General features: G+C 36.8%; 1 protein-coding gene across 1 annotated transcript in view; it reads left to right on the plus strand.

Moving 5' to 3' along the window:
• The window catches only part of LOC136821368 (telomerase protein component 1-like), a 64,681-nt gene extending 48,881 nt beyond the window's left edge, over nucleotides 1-15,800 (plus strand). Inside the window, exons 32-47 of the mRNA XM_067077603.1 lie at nucleotides 1,492-1,750; nucleotides 2,059-2,181; nucleotides 3,296-3,394; nucleotides 4,072-4,334; nucleotides 4,946-5,095; nucleotides 5,620-5,821; nucleotides 6,293-6,538; nucleotides 7,601-7,751; nucleotides 8,587-8,726; nucleotides 10,556-10,675; nucleotides 11,411-11,784; nucleotides 12,309-12,471; nucleotides 12,810-13,182; nucleotides 13,820-13,959; nucleotides 14,961-15,089; nucleotides 15,523-15,800. Coding sequence (XP_066933704.1) covers nucleotides 1,492-1,750; nucleotides 2,059-2,181; nucleotides 3,296-3,394; nucleotides 4,072-4,334; nucleotides 4,946-5,095; nucleotides 5,620-5,821; nucleotides 6,293-6,538; nucleotides 7,601-7,751; nucleotides 8,587-8,726; nucleotides 10,556-10,675; nucleotides 11,411-11,784; nucleotides 12,309-12,471; nucleotides 12,810-13,182; nucleotides 13,820-13,959; nucleotides 14,961-15,089; nucleotides 15,523-15,645 — 3,055 coding nt within the window. The 3' untranslated portion in view covers nucleotides 15,646-15,800. The remainder of the gene's footprint in view (nucleotides 1-1,491; nucleotides 1,751-2,058; nucleotides 2,182-3,295; nucleotides 3,395-4,071; nucleotides 4,335-4,945; nucleotides 5,096-5,619; nucleotides 5,822-6,292; nucleotides 6,539-7,600; nucleotides 7,752-8,586; nucleotides 8,727-10,555; nucleotides 10,676-11,410; nucleotides 11,785-12,308; nucleotides 12,472-12,809; nucleotides 13,183-13,819; nucleotides 13,960-14,960; nucleotides 15,090-15,522) is intronic.
• Nucleotides 15,801-20,704: the final 4,904 nt, after the last annotated feature.

Genomic DNA, 20,704 nt, shown 5'->3' on the forward strand with positions numbered 1-20,704 from the left:
AATGGTGCTGGGGAATGCAATGGTGGAATCAATAGTGCAGGTGACTGAAATGATGGAATCGATGTTACTGGTGAATGCAATGATGGTGTCACTGGTGAATGTAATGATGGAATCAATGGTGCTGGTAAATGTAATGCTGTAATCAATGGTGCTGGTGAATGCAATGGTGGAATCAATAGTGCAGGTGACTGAAATGATGGAATCGATGTTACTGGTGAATGCAATGATGGTGTTACTGGTGAATACAATGATGGAATCAATGGTGCTGGTGAATGCAATGGTGGAATCAATAGTGCAGGTGACTGAAATGATGGAATCGATGTTACTGGTGAATTTACATTCAGCAGTAACATCATCATTGCATTCACCAGCAACATCGATTCCATTATTTAAGCCCTCTGCACCATTGATTCCACCATTGCATTCACCAGCACAATTGATTCCACCTACAGATACCAGCACTATTGATTCCATCATTGCATTCACCAGTAACCATCATTGCATTCACCAGTAACATCGATTCCATCTTTTCAGTCACCTGCACTATTGATTCCACCATTGCATTCACCAGCACCATTGATTCCACCATTGCATTCACCAGCACCATTGATTCCATCATTGCATTCACCAGTAACACCATCATTGCATTCACCAGCAACATCGATTCCAACATTGAAGTCACCTGCACCATTGATTCCAGCATTACATTCACCAGCACCATTGATTCCATCGTTGCATTCACCAGTAACACCATCATTGCATTCACCAGCAACATCGATTCCATCATTTCAGTCACCTGCACCATTGATTCCAACATTGAATTCACCAGCACCATTGATTCCAGCATTACATTCACCAGCACCATTGATTCCATCATTGCATTCACCAGTAACACCATCATTGCATTCACCAGCAACATCGATTCCATCATTTCAGTCACCTGCACCATTGATTCCAACATTGAATTCACCAGCACCATTGATTCCAGCATTACATTCACCAGCACCATTGATTCCATCATTGCATTCACCAGTAACACCATCATTGCATTCACCAGCAACATCGATTCCATCATTGCATTGACCAGCATCATTCATTCTATCATTGTATTCACCAATAACATTGGTTAAGTCAATTTTCAAATTATCGACCCCTCAGAGCCACCATTTTCAAACTGTTACCCTGTTACCCTAGTGTTACCCCTGTTACCCATGTGTTACCCCCTGTTACCCTAGTGTTACCCCCTGTTACCATGTGTTACCCTGTGTTACCACTTTTAGTAACAACGAAATATTGGGAATATCAATACCCGTCGAGTTTAGGTCCGTTATTTTCACCCCACTGGCTGGAAAAATCCCACCGGGTCTGTGAGAAGGGGGTGTTCATAATGACTTCAAACATTTGAATTCAATAGACACTGGTAAAGTCGAACTTCAAACTTGATTCAAAGGTTGACCATTTCCAAAAAAACTTTGTCTTTCCGGCTTTCAGATTACATTCACTGAGCGATCACAGAGAACCAGTAACTGGATGCGTTGTCACAAGAGACGGTAAACTTCTCGTCACCGTATCATTAGACAAGACGGCTCGCTTATGGAACGTTAATGACGGCTCGGCTGCCGGTTTTTTAGCTGGGCTCGATAGCCCGTTGAATTGCGTTGCCATGGATACGGAAGATAAACATGCAGCGTTAGGAGGTTGGAATAAATGTATTGTCATCTGGAATATCTTGGAAAACAAGAAAATTGCAGTGAGTATCGTTTGAATTCTTTTTATGACATTTAGCTCGGTTTTGACCATATACGGTCATAGAAGATTTTTGTCCCAAGGGTGATGGGTCAAATAATTTTCAGAACTGTATTTGATTATCTTACACTCATTTTACAGTCAAAATTAGAGCCTTGTTTTTTTTTTGGAAAAAAGAAAGTGACTAGAGAATCTCCCCATGTGACCATATGTTTTCCTGACTTATTTATATCCCGACATACCCTTAAAAGGTATCTACAAAATCTTTCTACGTAGAGAGATTGATGGTTTTCTTCTTATTACACTTTACAGAGCTACAACAAAGGACATAAGAGTTCCGTCAGAGCATTGGCTTATTCTCCCAACGGATCTTATTTAGCGTCCTCCGGTTTGAATGGTGAATTGTTGTTGTGGTCCACCCAGAGTGGAGCTATGGTGAGTTGTCGTGTCTTAAAGGTTTTGTTTTTAAATAAGAGTGATTTCGCTTGCTTGCTCACCAATTTTAAGTCGCAAGCATTTTCACATTGGATTGACACGGATGTGGAGCAAGACTGATCAGAAAGAGGAAAAGAAAAAACATTTTTTTGCTTATATCAGCACAATATAACAATAGACAGACACTGTCTGATATGAAACGGGAACACTTATGTAAAAATAAAACCTTTAACGTCTGTCGAAAAGCTATTGTCATGATAATGTTGATGTATCAATCAGAAAATCACCTCTTTGCCTTTATGAATGAAATTGAGAAAAACTGGTTGGATAGGCCATAAATGAAAATGTCATAAAAATTAACACTTTAGGGCAATTGTACACCCATCTCGATGGACAGTTGCTTCACCATATACCGTCACTTTGCTCTAGTTTAGACGGCCGACTTTCTGCCCTGCCTATTCTAATTGTTAGAGTAGGCAGAAAGAGGGCACAAAGTTGGTTGTTAAAATCTTTGCTTGGAAAGGTTTGAAGAAGACATTGCATTGACGTCAAAAGAGGGCTATGCATCGACTTTAGACAGCCCACTTTATGCCCTCTTTAATTCACAATTAGAATAGGCAGGGCAAAAAGTGGGCCGTCTAAACTAGAGCTTTATCATATTTGAATTGATTTGGGTTAACTCGCATGAGATTTAGATTGATAGAGTCGATATTTTACGTGGATAGACCAGCAATCTAGAAGTTTTTTGATACTCTTTCGATTGACGGTTCGGCTATCTTTGAACTGAACTGAACGGAACATTGGAAGGAGCAGGAATTCGAATCGGGATCCCCTGGTGTCAGGCGCTGGCACCCTGACCATTCGCCCTTCGCTTCTTTGAATAGACCTTATTGGAGTTTTTGATTTTTCTAAAAAACGATGCATTGTTGGATTCTTTCGAGTGTATTACAATAGAAATCTCTTAGGAATTCCTCAAGGGAATTCTATTGTAATACACTCGAAACAATCCCACAATGCATCGCTTTTTTAGAAAAATCAAAAACTCCGATAAGGTCTATTGCTTTCGTTTAAAACACCTCGTATGAATTTTGCATGAATTATCTTTCCATCGTAGATTGGACAACTGTCCGAATTGAAACACCACGTCCGACATATATCTTTCTCGACTGATGGATTACAGCTGTTTGGAGCCAGCGATGATTCTAGTATCAAGGTAAACTAAAGTTTTTCTCTGGGTTTCCTTTAGTTGGTTCCTAAAGATATCTTTGACGGAGTCGAACACTTTAAAGTGTAAAAACAGCAAATGAAGCCACTGCTTCGGTTGAAATTTTCGTCATCTTTTACGTAAATTTGACTCTCTCTAATTTTATTTTCTCTAATTCGAATTCTCTAATTCGAATCTTTCTGTAATTAGAACTGAAACATTGGTCCCCTAAATTGGAAAGGGGTTCAAAATACTCTCTATAATTCGAATTTTCCCTAGTTCTAAGAAAAGTGTTAGTCTATTGAAGATCGAATTAGAGAGAGGCGACTGTAACTCCATCAACATATAGCTCAACAAAAAATGATATCCTTTTATAAGAGAAGCTAGGAATTTGACAGAGTCGATATTTTACGTGGATGGCTCAGTAAAGAAGGACTTTTGAACAGTCTTTTCATTGTTTTTATGACAAATTCATGACAAATTAGTCCGGCTGTATGGATGGAACCTTAGACCGTTCGGCCATTTACCAACGGAGAAGCAACTCAATATAAACTTCGGAAATACTTTTTTATTTGTACATCGTACATCGTAGGAAATGAGAAATGGCGAGCATAGAAAGAGATCTTTAATGGTCTACTATAACATAAGAATTTATGACGATATACAAATTTTTTTGACCTTTTTAGATTTGGTCCGGAACCCTTGGTTGTCCTGAGCGACAAATAGACGACATGGATGAGGATGACGGAAATACTGACGTCAGCAAACAACATAACGAATACGCGCTTTCTGTTTGTGTTAGCGACCATCTTGTTGCCATTGGTTACAACAGTGGAAAAGTGTCCGTGTACCGAAACAAGGGATCGAGGTATCATGTAGCAGGGCACGAAAGATTGATTTCAACATGGAAAGCTCATTCGTCAAGTGTACGCTCTATGTGCTTCTTGAGGTAATTATTTATTATTTCATTCTTTGACCAATATATAAGGAATTCGATTATTTATTTGTAGTCTTTGATCAGAATTTGAAATATAATCTTCTAAAATTTGCGATGAAACTGAATTCAAAAACTTTTCAGCATTGAAAATGGTTGAATACACCAAAAAGCTTCCTGTTCTTTACAAAACTTGTCGCGATACCATTTATTTTATATTCAATTTGCAGAAAAACATTTTGAGAAGAAACTAATTTGATACCTAAACTTAAATTCCCCTCGTTCGATTTCTGATGGCTGTAATAATACCCTAGGCCTTTTCATAAATTACGTCACGAACATCGCTTGCCGTACTCTAACAATTACCATGGTGATTATGTCCCTTGAGACATTAAATGATTTTTTTATGAATAGAAAGTAGTTTTAATAAAATCCGCTGGGAGTTAATCACCATGGCAATAATTTCAAAACGAGGCAAGTGACGTTCGTGACGTAATTTATAAAAATGTCTACTTTCTGTATAATTTTAGAAGTCATTTTTTGCTTTAGTCGGAAAGGACACCAAGCTCAGGTTGTCGGCGCCCAACTATGAATCCGTATTAAGACTTTTTGTATATTCCCTTTAGATCGGACAGTTCTGAATACAAAAAAGATTTGGTCACAGCATCAGATGATTACAAGATTATTCAATGGGCGCTGAAAGGCCGAGATCACAAACAAGCACGACTTCTTGAGGGCCATACCAACGGTGTCACGTGTGTACGAGCCAAAGAAGCGTGAGTCTCGATTACTTGGTTTTATTTATCACTCTTTTTCTTGGAAGACAAATGAATCAGTCCTTTTGAAGAGTATGGTGTAGCTGTCCACAAATTATGGCAGATTCTTTTACGGAGCAGTGGCCTTAAAGTCCGGTCTCTACTTGCGCGCGTTGCAATTGCACCTTTTGGCTTCAATCCTTTTTGCTTGGAAAAAAGATTACGTCATAAAAATGTAGCGCACGCTCGAAAAAAAAATTGAACACATTTCAACTTTTTTCAACCGTTACGTCAGATCGCGACAATGGAATTGCTTAATTTTTCTTTTGACCAATAGCGTGATAGCTTTGCTCGAAAAAGTGCGATCGCAATAGTGGAGACCGGCATTTAGAATAATCAAAATCTGCGCTGAGATAACGCCGAAGAAGAAATAGTAATAAATGTGTTTAATGGTTTTTAGTATGTATTTTATCCAGATCTATGAGAATTTAGCTAAGGGTTTAAATATTTGGATCGCTAATTTTTTTCTTTTTCTATTCACTTAGTTACATCATCTCATCTTCAAAAGATTGCAGTCTTCGCGTCTGGAACGCCATTTCCTTTGAAGCGGTTGGTCACCGTGGCAACAGAGGACAACAACCACAACAAGAAAGCAGTGTGGCCACTCTACATGGTCACACAGGGATTGTGACTGGTTGTGATTTATCACCATGTGAAACTAAAGCTATATCGTGTGGTCATGATAGGGTAAGTTAGTCCCTATTCATGCCAACCCAAAATTTCCATTCGATGGAAAACCCTCTCTAACGAAAGATGGGGATCTACTTTAAGGGCAGAAAGTTTCGGGAGACCGAAAAATCGTTATATTTTGCGGATTTTAGTTTTGAACAAAGTTTACTGAACAAAACGATTTTCTAAAAATCTCTATTTTTAATGGAAATAACTTTCGCGAATTTTCCGCTTTCCTTCTTAGCTGGCATAAACTTTAGCGAAAGAACGCTAAAGTTGCGAAAACCTCAAAACTTAAAGTAGATGTTTTAATTTTCTTGCTACAATTTGGTGGCTCATACAAACTTCAGTAAAGAATCTATGTTTCTTTGTGTTTATGGGCTTATTTCTGACAAACGACAAAGCTTACCTTAGCAACCAATCTCAAACCAATGGAGCTTACTAACGACTGAAAATGATGCAAACTCATTTCGGGTTTCTCTCTTTTAGGCTCTCTTCATTTGGGATTTAACTAACTTCACATCACTCTGTGTGGTTCATAACGCTCACGGTGACGGCATTACGGCGTGTTGTTGGTCTGACGTCGGCACGTACGTCGTGACGGGGTCAAACGATTTCAAGTTGAAACTATGGAATACAAAAGTGTTGATTGAAAATAAAGATGAAATGTCGAAGTTGAAAGAACGAAGCACCTTCATTGGTCACACTACTACTATAAATGATGTCAAGTACAAGGTATTAAATAGGCCATTTTTTATGCCCTTTTAGCGTCCGGTTATTGGACGCTGCCCCTCCTGAACTCACTACAATTTTGGTAAAAACAGCCTTTTTAGTGGAAAAACACTAGAAAAAGTGCTCTTTTTGGCCACCAACGGACGCTGCCCTGCCTTTCTAAAATATGGCCTGTTGAAATCATTTGGCAAAGTCGAACCCAATCCCTTTTTTATGATTCCGATTATACCAACGCCCATCGGTAAATAAAAAGTATGGTACAAGTGATTCTGGGTGTTCATGATATGCACCACTGGAGAGTCTTCTGAGATTTTCCACCCAATACTTTACTTAAACAATAGAAAAAGTGACGTATTGGGTGAAAGAAAAACAGAAAAATTGCATAATTTCGTGAAGTCATTGCATATCATGAATTGTCCGTAAACAGACCCGATATTTACAAAAAGACGACTTCTATCCGTGAGATACACTCTGGTACAGAGTAGCCTGGGTATGAGATGGATTTTTCGAAGATTATGAAAAATAAAAAATCGATCAACTATAGATGTCTCTTTTCCAAAAGTCCTGCCCAAACCTCTTAGAATTTGATTTTGAAAGTACTGCGACGATTCAGTAAAATTAACAAAAGTTGTTCTGAATACTAATGGGGGTCGGAGTTTGTTTCTTATCGAAGTTAGATCACTTACTTACTTGTTTTCTTAAATGTTATATTTTTACATAAGTATTCCCTTTTTATATCAGACACATATTTCATATTAGGAAAGTGTCTGCCTATTGTTATATTATGCTGATATGAGCAAAAAAATGTTTTTCTTTTCCTCTTTCTGACCAATCTTGCTCCACATTAGTGTCAATTCAATGTGAAAAAGCTTGTGAATAAAAATTGATGAGTTAGCAAACGATACCACTCTTATACAAAAACAAAACCTTTAAACGACTTACGGTTTAGGTCACATACAAGCCAATCGAAAATGAGCTCGGAGCTTAAAACTTTGGAGAAAAGGAATCAATTTTTCAGTAAACTACTTTAAAACTTATTGAATTTTCATTCTTTTTCGTACTTAGTTTGGTTGTGTAGTATCCAGCAGTGCGGATGGTCACGTCAAAGTATGGAATCAGAATGGTGTAGAGATAACAACATTCCAACCACACAAAACAAGGATCAATTCTGCAGATTTGTGGGCTCCTGGTGTCAGCATTGAGGACGAAGAACAAGGTGAATTTTTGAAAATTCTTTAAAATGAATGCTCCCAGAACACTATCAAGACAGTCAATAAAATCGCTCATCGATTATAGCTAATCGAGGTAAAAATAATTGCGAATATCGATAATCGATCGATTAGCTAACTATTGAAATCGATTAGCAATAGATTATTTTCGATGAGATATCGATTAATATCGATTACCTTGCGGTATCGACTTTTATCGATTATCTATCGATGAGCTATCGATTGTTATCGACGAACTATATATTGTTATCGACGAACTGTCGATTGTTATCGACGAACTATCGATCAATATCGATTACCTTACAGTATCGATGATATCGATTGATAATCGATACAAAACATCCATCGATTAAATATCGATGACAGCGATTGGATTGATAGCAATCGATAGCTAATCGAGGTCAAAAAATTGTGAATATCGATTAGCTATCGATTTAAATCTATGATCGATTTTATTGATTACGACTGTCATGAACGATTAAGTTTAGGGTTAATCTAGGAGTAGTTAAAATTGGAAACGACCAGAAAGAAAGTCTGCAGATTAAACGTCGAGAAGGTTAATTCTGACAACTTTTCAGGAAGTGTAAACCGTCTCAAGTAAGGTAACAAATCTTAATGTTCAGGGTATATCCTCTAACACTTGACGCTAATGCAATGATTTTTTCAATCTTTAATCGAGCAAAGATTTTAACTACCATCTTTTCTGCCCACGCTTTGCCTTCTCTAACAATTAGAATTTGCAGAGCAGAAAGTTGGCCGTCTAAACTAAAGCTTACAAAGATATAAATACTCACTAATAAATTCGTCTCATTTAACTTTAAGGTACTGCATGGTCAACACGCACCAAAGACTTGACTTCCATTCAGCAACGTGTTCGAGCCAAAACACCAAAGAATCTCCAAGATATTCTATTGTTCACAGCCAGTGATGATGGTACCACACAATCTTGGAGACCTTTCAAGGTAATCTTAATAAGTTTGAGTTTAGAATTAAACATTTAGTTGTCAACAAGTAAAAAAATACATTACTGTCAGTTTCACCCGAAGGATTATCAAATGTAAAATGATTAACTTCTACGCCCCTTCTACTTCGAAAAAATTTCTCAATGTACACACAAAATCCCATCGGGAGTATATAATTAACACTATTAACATAGGAATAAAATGATAACAGAAAGTCGTAAAAGTTGGGTTGTAAAAATTAGGTTGTAAAGATTAATCTTCCGGGGGGGGCTGCTTTAAAGTACCATATCGGGGAAAAAAATGTCGGGGGAAAGTGACGAAAATTTTGAGGGGGTGACGAAATTTTCCTCCGACGAATTTTTTCCCCGATATTTTATCACCCGACCAAAACTTTTACCCGATTTTTTTATCCCCGACCATAACTTTTACCAGATTTTTTTATCCCCGACCAAAATTTAAATCTAAATTTTTCACCTCTTTATTAACCAAAATTAGTGCTTTAAACGTCGAATTACAAGATCTTTTTTCGAGCTAGTGAAGGAAACCATTTTATTTGGACAATTTAGTTGGGTAAAAGTGACTAAATCGTAAATTTCGTCGGAAAAAAGTGATGAAAATGCCTCTAGGTGACGAAATTTTTCCCCTAAGAAAAAAACCCCGACTAAATAAAACTCCGACATTTTTTTCCCCGATGAGGTAATTGAAATAAAATTTATTTAAGTTTGAGTCACAGTGGAAGTCAATCGTGGCTCAGATCACGAGATTCATGTTTGACTATAACGTTTCGAGAGATTCTTCTTCCATAAAAAAATAGGGCAAGGTGGAGGATGTTTTCATACAAACGTAAATCTCGTGATCCAAGTCACTTTCTAAACTTTCAAGGTAGGTGCAAAATGAGTAAAGAAAGGGTCTAAAATATTAATGACGAAATGACTCTACCAATTACCATTTATTTTGTTCCAATTTTTGATCGGTTATCGAGAAAACTGATTTTATTTAATTATGTTTTTGTTTGTGAATAGATTTTGGTGGAAATTCAATTAGGTGGATGAAGGGTCTTTTTGGCATCACAATGCTTTTTGATATCACAATGTGGTCCCCCCTACCCTTGCATTAGTAAACTACGCTGATCTCTCATCCCATCTTTGGGAGTTTGGGAGTGACATTTCAAAGCGATGTTTTAGGGTGGATGGACAAGAATGAATGGGTTTGAAATTAAGGGGAGAAATATCAAAATTCTTTCTTTGGAGTACTACTATTAGTTACACGGTCTTCTCGAGGTGGGATACGGGATATACAGGGTCAGTAAAAACCGTATTGGTGGCGAGGCTTGCCGAGTTTGGCACAAACATTCTCAATCACTGATTTACCCTTTTTTTATTCTTTCTGTCTTTTCAAAACAAAACATTCGAATTTTGACCAAAACATTCGAAAGCGCATTCGTCAATATGCAATGTCTTCTTTTTTTTCTCAATCGAATGCGAGGAAGACAGATACGGTTTATATCCCACCTCCACGTGATGTCTTTCGACCAATGGAATCGCGAGAATCTTACTGATGCCGGATAAACTATGTTATACGTTAGATACATTCTGGTACAGAGTGAGGGGGGGGGCGGGCCTCACTTTTTTTGCAGACCATACTTATGTACATTGAACCAACTTTAAACTGACCAAATCAAATCTTAACTTAAAAACTGTTTTTGGGTATCATTTTTCCCCCAAAATATTGAACCCTCCACTCCAAATGGCTCACCTGTGAGCCCGTGGAGATACCAGACCAGACCACAAATTTGTATTGAAATATTCTCCCTATCTATTTCCTCATAGCCGGACTTGTTGAACGCACTATACGGTCATTCCAACGTTGTCAGTGAAGTGAAACAAGGATCTAATGGAGAACTGATCAGTGGTAGTTTGGACGAGACCATCAAAGTCTGGGATTTCAAGGTTTGTTATGTTTTTTGTACAGTAAAGTCTCCGTAACTATAGAATGTCTCCTTAAACTCGAGCATGTTCTGGATCCCTTCAGAGGCACCAAAGCCTTATAAACACGACAACGTTTCCATTACTCAATTACTCGAACAAATCTGCGTTCCCCGTGAGAGTTTGAGTTATGGAGACTCCACTTTAATTTCTTTTCAATCAATTTTTTAAAAGATGGACCTCTTGACCAGGCTTCTTGAAAGATTAGAGTGTGACCGCTAGGGAGTTCTCATTATGGCTGCAAGCCTTTTGCTTTTTACTTGCCTTGTAAGGTTTCTTCTAAAAGTTAAGTTAGATCCTGGTTACAACGAAAGTATTTTGCTGCTGTCCTTTAGAGTAGAATGTGGAGCTACTGTAATGGGATTAGGTCCCCCCCCATTGAAGACAAGAAGCGAATCTTGAACCTTTCTCAAGCAAGGAAAAGCTAAGCCTTAAATTTGTGCCTGTTTTGAATGACTGTTAGAATCTTGCACTTCCTTTATTTTTCTCATTTTACATTTTTCAAATTTTGCCGGTAAAATGTTACTTCCAATCCAGCCTTTTCAATGAAAACCAAGCTGGCCGCGTAATTTATATAGGAAATAAGTGGCTTCAAGTCCTAAATTGGAAATACGATTCTCGCCTAAGGCTATACCTAATTGCCCCCCCCCTATCCGAAATGCTAAAAACCTATATAATTTTCATCCGTTCGTTCTTCAGCTCTCAAAAGAAGAAGATAACGGACCTGCCCATTCAGGTGAAGTCACTTCCATCGCCCTTCACAATAATGACACCATTGCTACAGCAGGGCGGGATGGGCGTATCAACCATTACATCAAGAATGAGCTAACCATGACATACGTAACACCTGATTTGTCACCAGTAACCACCCTTGCGTTTAGACCTGATGGTAAGCGTGTTTACTTTGGCACGAGTAGCGGTCGTATGGAATGGCTGTCGACCGATAACACGGATCATTGTGAATTTTATACCCGTGCAAACTGTCCAGTGTTGAGTATGGCGACGCAAGGGAGTTTGGTTTTCGTCTGCACCACAAGACAGTTGTACATCTTCACCATCAATGGGAATACATTGTAAGTCTAAGATCTTATAGTGTAGCAAGCTAGATGACTAATTCAGACATAGTAGAAATAAAGCAAAAAGTAATGAAGGGAATTTTAGCCTTATACAAACTAAATCCCGTAACAATAATCGTATTACCATATAATGCCTATACTACTGTATTATACGTATTATAAACGACTCCAGTCTAAAGATCTTATAAAATCCATAAGTTACGCGATTCCTTTATAAGAAATAGTAAAATTTTCATGCTCAACTGCTCTTAGGAAATTTAGTGAATGCTTAATAATTTATAGGGTTTAGTCACTATATTATGATTTGCGTATACATTTTTTTATAAGAACATTCAAAATGTTTGAAGCCTTCGGATGTTCTTAACTTTTTGAGTTTTTTCCTTCACCCGCATTCCGGAAACACTACATTTTTTTATTTTCGCCTTACTTATAATTAATATTTCGGCCATTGAAGCCTCACGCTCTTATATAGTTTGTTATTATAAAAAAACGTGACGATCTTGTACTTCTTTTTTCACCAGGTCCAAAACAAGAGAACTGTGCGTTAGTTCTCCGCACACGGAGGGTGACTTTGACAAAATCACTCAGATGCAGCCTCTACACAATAACATCCTGGCAACTAGTTTCAACAGAAGTTTGGTATTCTCACCTCAAATATTGATCAAACAAATGGACCGAATGCTGGTAAGATAGAGTCGATTAATTTTGCCGACGCCCCAATAATCTAGGACTTTTAGACAGTTTTTTGCTTGTTTTAACGGGGTCCACGAAACTTAGCTTATCTCGCTTTTTGTAATGTCACGTGATGGCACGTGCGACACTTTTTCAACCAAAAGCACTCCATCTAGCCCTTCCTAAAGAAGTGAAGGTAGGTAAGGCTAGAAATGCGACTAGAAATGCAACATCCGAGCTGTTATAAGATTTTAGGCCTTGATTGTACGTTGTTTTTTTTTTCAGTCTAGATGTGTGATGTTTTGACGATTTGAAATTATAAGATGTCATTCGTTTGAATTTTTTTTTAGGTCGAATATTTTCATAATCCACAGACAATCTTCGTTGACAGAGATAGAGACCACCAATCAACAGATGCTGCATTTTCATCGGCATGTTTGCAAAATGATGGGTATTATTTGATCTATACTGGTCAAGAGAGTGGATGTATTTCACTCAAGGTCACATCTGACACTGAAATGTCGAAAAAAACTCAACAGGATATTCTAAACGAGCCTTCACAATCTCGACGAAAAGAACGTGTTGAAAATGTCGATTTTAACGGCTCTTATGGAGGGCGTGGTGGGCGTCGTGGTAGAGGCGGATTTGGAAGAGGTCGAGGTCGAGGTCGTGGTGGGCGTTTGTATAGTCCGCCAAGTTCAGATGCTGATGAGTGGGATAGAGGTGAGTTTCCATTAAAGTTTCTTATACAAATAATTTACATATTTTGATATTTATGTATAGACAACAGTGTATCGAGAACTAACTGATAATTATCATTATTATTACCATACTGATGCCCGCAATGCAGTTGTAGATATATTTCATCGTGAAGCGGTTATAATTTGGTTCCTTATTGGGCCCCCGGCGGTTTGCGTGAATGCGTGAATGGGCTTTTTCACTTGCGTGAATGTGTGAAAATTGAATTGGAAAACTTTGCTTGAACAAAAATTGCTTGAATTGCGAAAAAACATCGTGTGAATGCGTGAATAGACGATATCGGCTTAACGTGAAAACTCAGATTTGATCCCCGTATATTGCCCACAATGCTTTGCGCGAAAAAAAGTTCACGCTGAAATTTTTTCCGCACAAAGCATTGTGGGCAATATTCGGGATCAAACCTGGGTTTTCACGTTAAGCCGATATCGTCTATTGGGAAAGGAATTTGCTTGATTGCGTAAATTGAAGGTCCGCTGCAACGGACTCCTTATCACTCGAATTTCTTGTGATTCCATTTATTTGATTAGACAACAGTTAAAAAAAGTTTGCCTCCATACACACAGATTTCTCTGAAAAATACTCTTTTCACTAACGCCTGTAGGCCCAGTGGAAGATGACTGGGGCCCGCCCAACCCTATAGATGATGGGGACTGGGGACGAACGGATGAAGAAATCAAAAAACAAGATGAGCTTTATGAACGTGATCTTGAAATGGAAGACCTGTGCAATTCATCAAGAAAGGTTTGTTGAATAATTGTTTTTACAAACATTTTTTTTTACATTGGCTTTGATCACTGACCTTTATATATTATATAAAAAGTTCAGTGGCTTTGATAGAGTAAAGAAAAGTTTTTCAAATGATTATCCAGATGATAGTGAACAGCCTATAGTTATGTAATATTTCCATTATGGAAACACGCCCCTTCTCGCAGACCCGGTGGGATTTTTCAGCCATTGGGGATAAAACTAACAGACTGAAACTCATTTTATGGCTGGGGATTTCAATTCTTTTGTTTTCAAGTCAGAAAACTCAGTGGGGATGGGAAAAAATATTGAATATTTTGCCTTGAGGATTGGTTTATTTGATTATTTTCAGTGGGGAACAAAAATTGGACAATAATTTTCCACTGGGGACGATATTTTGGCCATTTTTTTCAGACTTTCCTCACGCTCGATTGTGTTTCACTTCTCGTGCAAATTCGTTAAAAATTAGAAACAATGTAAGTTGTTCCCGGGGGAAAAAAATTCTTGAAAATTATTTTATGAAAAGGAGTCCTTTATAATGGAACTTAATTCAAAGAAGAAATGAATTCCATAGTGTGCAAGGGGGTTCCAGGTCCCACCTTAAAATTCAGGTCCCACCTAACTCTAAAACTCCCAGACTCCCAGATCCCAGCTAAAAATGCTATCCCCACGAAAAATTATACTAATTCGATGAACGAAATAAAAATTCTTACAGTATGATAATAAAAAGGAGAAAGGTTTATAGTAAAGGAATTATTTATATGATACAAAATTTACCCACCTTAACTTGTTTCTCCCACATAAAACCTGAAAATTTCCAAATCCCACCTGGAAATTTTCGACCCAAAACACCGAGCCTCTCCCCCCCCCACTATTCTTCTGGGGGAGTGCACGCTATGAATTCAGTGGAACGACAATCGAGCCAATCGGATATTACCTAGAACTCCGTTTGTCAAAGACCTTCTAATTAGTAGCATCTCCTTTGTTTTGTATTTCAGATCCACGATAGTGCCGTGACCGGGATTCTCATTTATGATGACGTCATCGTGACATCATCAAAAGATGCAACAATTAAAGTTTGGAAATATGCGAGTAATGCGAACCGGAATCTTGAACACATTCACCAGGTTTGTTAATAAATCTCATGTTTAAAATGTTTTGTCAATGGCTAGAGGTATTAAGAGTTTAACTCAAACCTTCGGCAGTAGCGTAGCCAAGAAGGGCGCAAAATTTGTGTAGAAGAGCAGATTTTTATGACACTGTAATTATCTATTACTACCATAAATATGGGGACGAAATGGAGTTTTTACAAGCTCTTATTAGATTTGGTTTGGTTGGTCGTTAACCAGTAATAAAACAATTTTTTTACTTTTTCTAAAGAACACGTCATTTTTATTAGTTCAAATGACCAATTATTAAAGTATCTTATAGAAACTCCATCTCATCTGCAATCTGGATTCTAGAAGCAGTAAGGAAATTTGAAATATTATTATTCCTAGTTCTAAAGGTTCTGTAGTCCGAAAAATGAACTGAAATTTTGTTGTTGATTGTCATTCACAGATTGGTTTGTTCTCGTGTCGTTCATCAGTCATTTCTATGGCAGGATATGGCGATTCAGATGGAGTTCATCTGATTGTTGGTGATCGTATTGGGAATGTAGAGTTTCTGAAATTAAATATTTAAAATTTGAAATGTTTGAATGTTTTTTGGTGTTTTAGGCTATCTTTTTATCTGGCTTAACGCATTTTTTTTTATATAGACCAGATCGCTAAACTCGAGTCCTAAATATTTTTCCCGAGATTTCTCGTAAATGAAAAGCTCTTTATATAATGAAACTGTCGGAAAGGACAGACTTCAAGCCAATGTGCGAAAATACTAGTTCTTAAAGATGGTCGCAGTTCTTAAAGCGAAATGTTTCTTACAGAAATTTGAACATATACGGTATTGAGTTTTATCCAACGAATAATTTAAAGCAAAATACTTGATTTATAAAATCGTACAAATTTGTTCTCGTTTAATCATATTTCTTTAATTTGTTTCCACTTTAGATCAAATTTATATTAAGAATATATCAAACATTCATAAGCACATCTAAACCACTTAGAAAATTGAAATTAAATATAATTTATAAATTCTGACCAATACAGAATAAACTAGTCTGTACACAGACCCGATATCTACGGCTAATTTCAAAATTCATTGCCGTATAGGGTCTGTTGTCATTGTATTTTCTGATTTAAGATTTTCCAAACCAACCGCTGTGATGGTGTGAGAGGGGGGAGACTATGAGGAAAGTGTTGCTATTTATAAATCAAACGTCATCGCAGAGGTTTCCGTACGGCAATATTTTTCATCAAACAGACCATGCGCACAGAGTGTACTACGAATGAATTTTACAGGAAAAATTTAGAATTTTTGTGACACTTTTATAATTTTTTTGTATTTTTTTGTAAATTCTGTTATGTTCAGTCTTTTTGTATTGGAATTAATATATAGGTGTTGATAGACCTTTTTCATAAATTACGTCATGAATATCACTTGCCTCGTATTCAAACAATTGCCATGGTGATTACGTCCCTTGAGACATAAAATGATTTTTTTATGAATCTAGAAAGTATTTTTGATAAAATATCCACTGGGAGTTAATCACCATGACAATAATTTCGAAACGAGGCATATGATGTTCGTAACGTAATTTATGAAAAGGTCTATGTATTTTCTAATTGATTTTGTACTTTTGTAGGTCGTGGCGTCAAAATATTGCACTAAATTATGATTTTCAATTTAGCTTATGTCTTTTTCTTATTGCGAAGCGAATATACATGAGCGAAGCAGTTTTGCTATAGTGTGTGCGTACCTTTAAACTCTATATACCAGGGAAGCGCAAGACGAAAACGAAAATTTAGTTCCCATCTGTTAAATGTAGATAAGTATTTCGTTCAAGGTTGTGTTTCTCGTCCAAATAAAGGTATCAATCTCGGTTTGGTAGATGGTTTCGTTAATAAAAAATTTATCTTGACGGCACCGAAAATGTTCGAGTTAGGGCTTTTTGCTTTTTTCCAAAAGAGACATTTCGTCGTTTCCGTATATTTTGTATCTCTTCCTTCACCTATGAGACAGCTGATTGGTTGATACTTTCGTACTATCAGACAACTGATTGGTTGATTTTTTCGATCTTTTTGTTTTTATTTATCGAAACCATTTTGTGAATTTTTTATACGAAGAATATTTCCTGGAAGAATTTTATCGACCTGGAAGCTTTAGGAAAACTCTACCAACTACAGTTTAGTGAATTTATTGCTCTGCTGTAGCGATTATCATTTGGAAAAATCATATAATCAGTTTCATCTACCATAACATTTTGGATTCAACAAAACCCAACACAACACATAACTTTGTGCACCAACAGGGAAGTATATATTTGTTGACTTTTTCCTCAATCACTTTTAGCAGTGGGAAGGAAATTGCACTCCACCTTTTACAATCATAGTTTTCTTTTCACTTGAGAGAAATTTTTCTTGACACAAGAGTTACATTTCCCAACATCCTGTCTGTCTGTCTGTCTGTAACTATCTGATCTGATTAAGAAATATCAACACTGACACTTTTTAAATAAAAAATTTGACGTCCGACTAAAACAGAACAGTCCTAAATATCCACTATTTCTATATTTCTCTCATCGTGTTCATCAAAATGTCAGGACAATCAAGACTTTTTCCACTAGGGCTAAAAAATTTGGGCCAAAATGTCTGCTTTTTTAATTCTGTTATTCAAGCATTAAAAATATTCTGTCGAAAGTTTTCGTGACTTTGTTTATAATTTTGACATTAACTGTGGTAACCCAGGAAAGTTAATGATTAGGGAATTTTTTATCGCTATGACATCATCAATGCACGGATTGAAACATACCATTTGATTCCTTCTTTTTGTCTTGGGCCGGATTATGATCACAGTCGCTTACAACAGTTTGATGCTCAAGAATGTCTAATATATTTGCTGTACCAAATTTATGATTTAAATCTAAGTTCTGCACCAGAAGAATCTGTTTTTACCACATCTAGCTTAGAGTCTATATTATGTCAAACATGTTACAATGCTTCAGAGAAAACTACATATGAAACTATCTGTCATATTGAATTTCCTAATCGTTTTAACCATCATTCAATAAAAAATGAAGTTTCAAGATTAGTTAATGACCCACATGGAGAGTTGCTTCAAGACGCACAATAGCTACGAAAAGTAAAACAATTATCAACATATCTGAATATTTGATTGTCTCACTAAAAATATTTTGCTATGATCAGGCATCAAACACTTCAAGAAAACTAGTTCCCAACCTCAATATTGAAACTCATTTTGAAAATGCATTACTAGGGAATCTAAATTTGTTTCTTGATTGCGAAAACAGGACAATTTTATAACTTTCACTGACTTAGGTTAGTTTTAACTCAACCTTGGAGCAAAATGGACTGATTGATAATTGGATTTCACTGAGTTCTTCTTCTTCTACAACATTGACTTAATTGGCAAGTGAAAACGTAAATTAGAAAAAGGTGAACCGGGGGATGGAAACGAGGTGAACTCATCTGGTAAACTGGCTGAATCGAGGAAAACCCAGCTTCTGCAGAACTTACTTTGAAATGTTCTTTGTGCATTTTGAACGTGGAAAAGTTTTGTTGTCAACATACTTGAAAATTTTCTTAACTTTTGCCATGAACCTTTGAACCTTCTTTGACATGCCTTTTGTAAAACATGGAAAATTTTTTGTCATCAACTATAAAAATTTTCCTCCATATCTGTTTAAAATGTGAAAAACCTTTGTTGCTTATGAGTTAGTTCATCTAATCTTTACAGTTCACCCAAATAGAGACTTATTCGCATGCATAATTTTGCGTTCTTTTAACCACATGTAGTTAATTCCTGTTACAAAAAATGATGAATGAATCTGTAGGGGTGGTACAGTCACTTTCGGTCGGGGTTGTGGATGGCAAAATATGTTGTTCTTTGATTAGTTAGGGTTTGTTGTTCTTTTTTTGTTGCTTTTTGATAGATATTTGTCGTTCTTTTTAGATGGACTGGAAACGTTAGATTAAAACAGTCTCTTTTCTCCTTTTTTTCGCATACCTTACAAATGTGGAAATAACTTCTGTCTTGAACTTGGTACTATATAATTGTGTTTTCAATGTGGAAAGCTGTCAATTTGGAAATTTCTTCCACGTTTGTCTAATACTCTTGGTTAGTCGGGGGGTTTGGAATAAGCAGGGTGCAGGGGGGTAGGAAGAAATCTCAAATTTTAATAAACGAATGGGGGTTGGAAAATTTTGGAAAAATTAATTAGCAGCCCCACCTCCCGGCTACCGTAACTTGGTCTAATGTCAACATCCCTCCACTAATTCCGACACCCTTTTTATGGCATGTCGATATTAGACCAACTTACGGTATTAGGTATCCGAGAGTATGGGAAACTTTTGTTGTCGACTTGAAGTTTTCTTCCACATGCGTTTTTTTCCCTTTGGGCATTCTTTCAGATTACAAAAATGTTTCCCATAAGATTTTTTCCCTCTTTGCAATCTGTTGGAAATTATGAATATGAAATTGCTTTTTTCTGTTTTGAAAGTTTTTTCCTTTTTTTAACATTATTTGTATATTATGATAATGCAAAATGACTTTTTTGTGAAGGTGAAGCGTGACGCTACAGATCAAATCTGTGTTTTGACTGGACTCACCAACCTTTATGCTTATAAGGGAACAGTTTGTTTTTCATTATTTTTAATTCAAAATGCCCTGAATGTGTTACTGTATGTAGTGTTTTCATCTTACTTTTCTTATATTGTTGTTTTTAAACTTTTTGCTATTTATTCTAGAAAATGAAAAATAGAACGGTTGAAGCTTCATTTTTCATCAATGAGAGAATCTACAGATGTCATTTTTATAGAGAGGGACTATAAAATTTTTGCGAATGATAGGATATTCGGAAAGACTGCAACGAATGTATTAAGTAAAACTTCACAAATGCCATTGAATATACAGTGTTTGTATGTCTTAAATTTTTTTGCTTGCAACTTGCGAATCGAGGAGGCTCTGGATCGCTTCGCAACTTTTATATATATACGGCTTGTTGATTAATTTTCCCCATTAATTTATTATATATAAATAAAACCTGAAACTTAATTTTCTCCGCCAAACAATGGACTTTTCATCTTACCTTGACAATAGACCTTATCGGAGTTTTTGATTTTTGCGAAGCGAATATACATGAGCGAAGCAGTTTTGCTATAGTGTGCATGTACCTTTAAATTCTATATACCCAGGGGAGCGCAAGACGAAAACGAAAATTTAGTTCCCATCTGTTAAATGTGGGTTAAGTATTCAGATCCCGGTTGTTTTCGTCCAGATAAGAGGCGTTACAATATCGGTTTGGTATATTGTATTTAGGATGGCTTCGTCGAGAAAAAGAACCACTCTACGGCGCCGAAAATCTCCGAGTCAGGGCAACTTCCATAAAAGATATTCCGTCGTTCCCGTACATTTTTAGCTTCTTTACTCCCGCTCCATATCAGAAAGCTGATTGGTTCGGAAAACCAGCGCGCGGTCGAAGCGTTCAAAAAACTCAAACTCTCTCTCTGCTCTCATGGTGCCCCCTTTTAAGAAGTCGCTGCATTGACTCGAGCATTGAAAACACAGACACATTCGAACCTTCGAATCTTTCCAATTTCGAATGTTTACTTTTTTGTGAGAAATA

The sequence above is a fragment of the Clytia hemisphaerica genome, unplaced genomic scaffold (genome assembly GCF_902728285.1).
Source record: "Clytia hemisphaerica strain Z4C2 unplaced genomic scaffold, Clytia hemisphaerica genome assembly, whole genome shotgun sequence".
In the NCBI taxonomy this organism is placed as follows: domain Eukaryota; kingdom Metazoa; phylum Cnidaria; class Hydrozoa; order Leptothecata; family Clytiidae; genus Clytia; species Clytia hemisphaerica.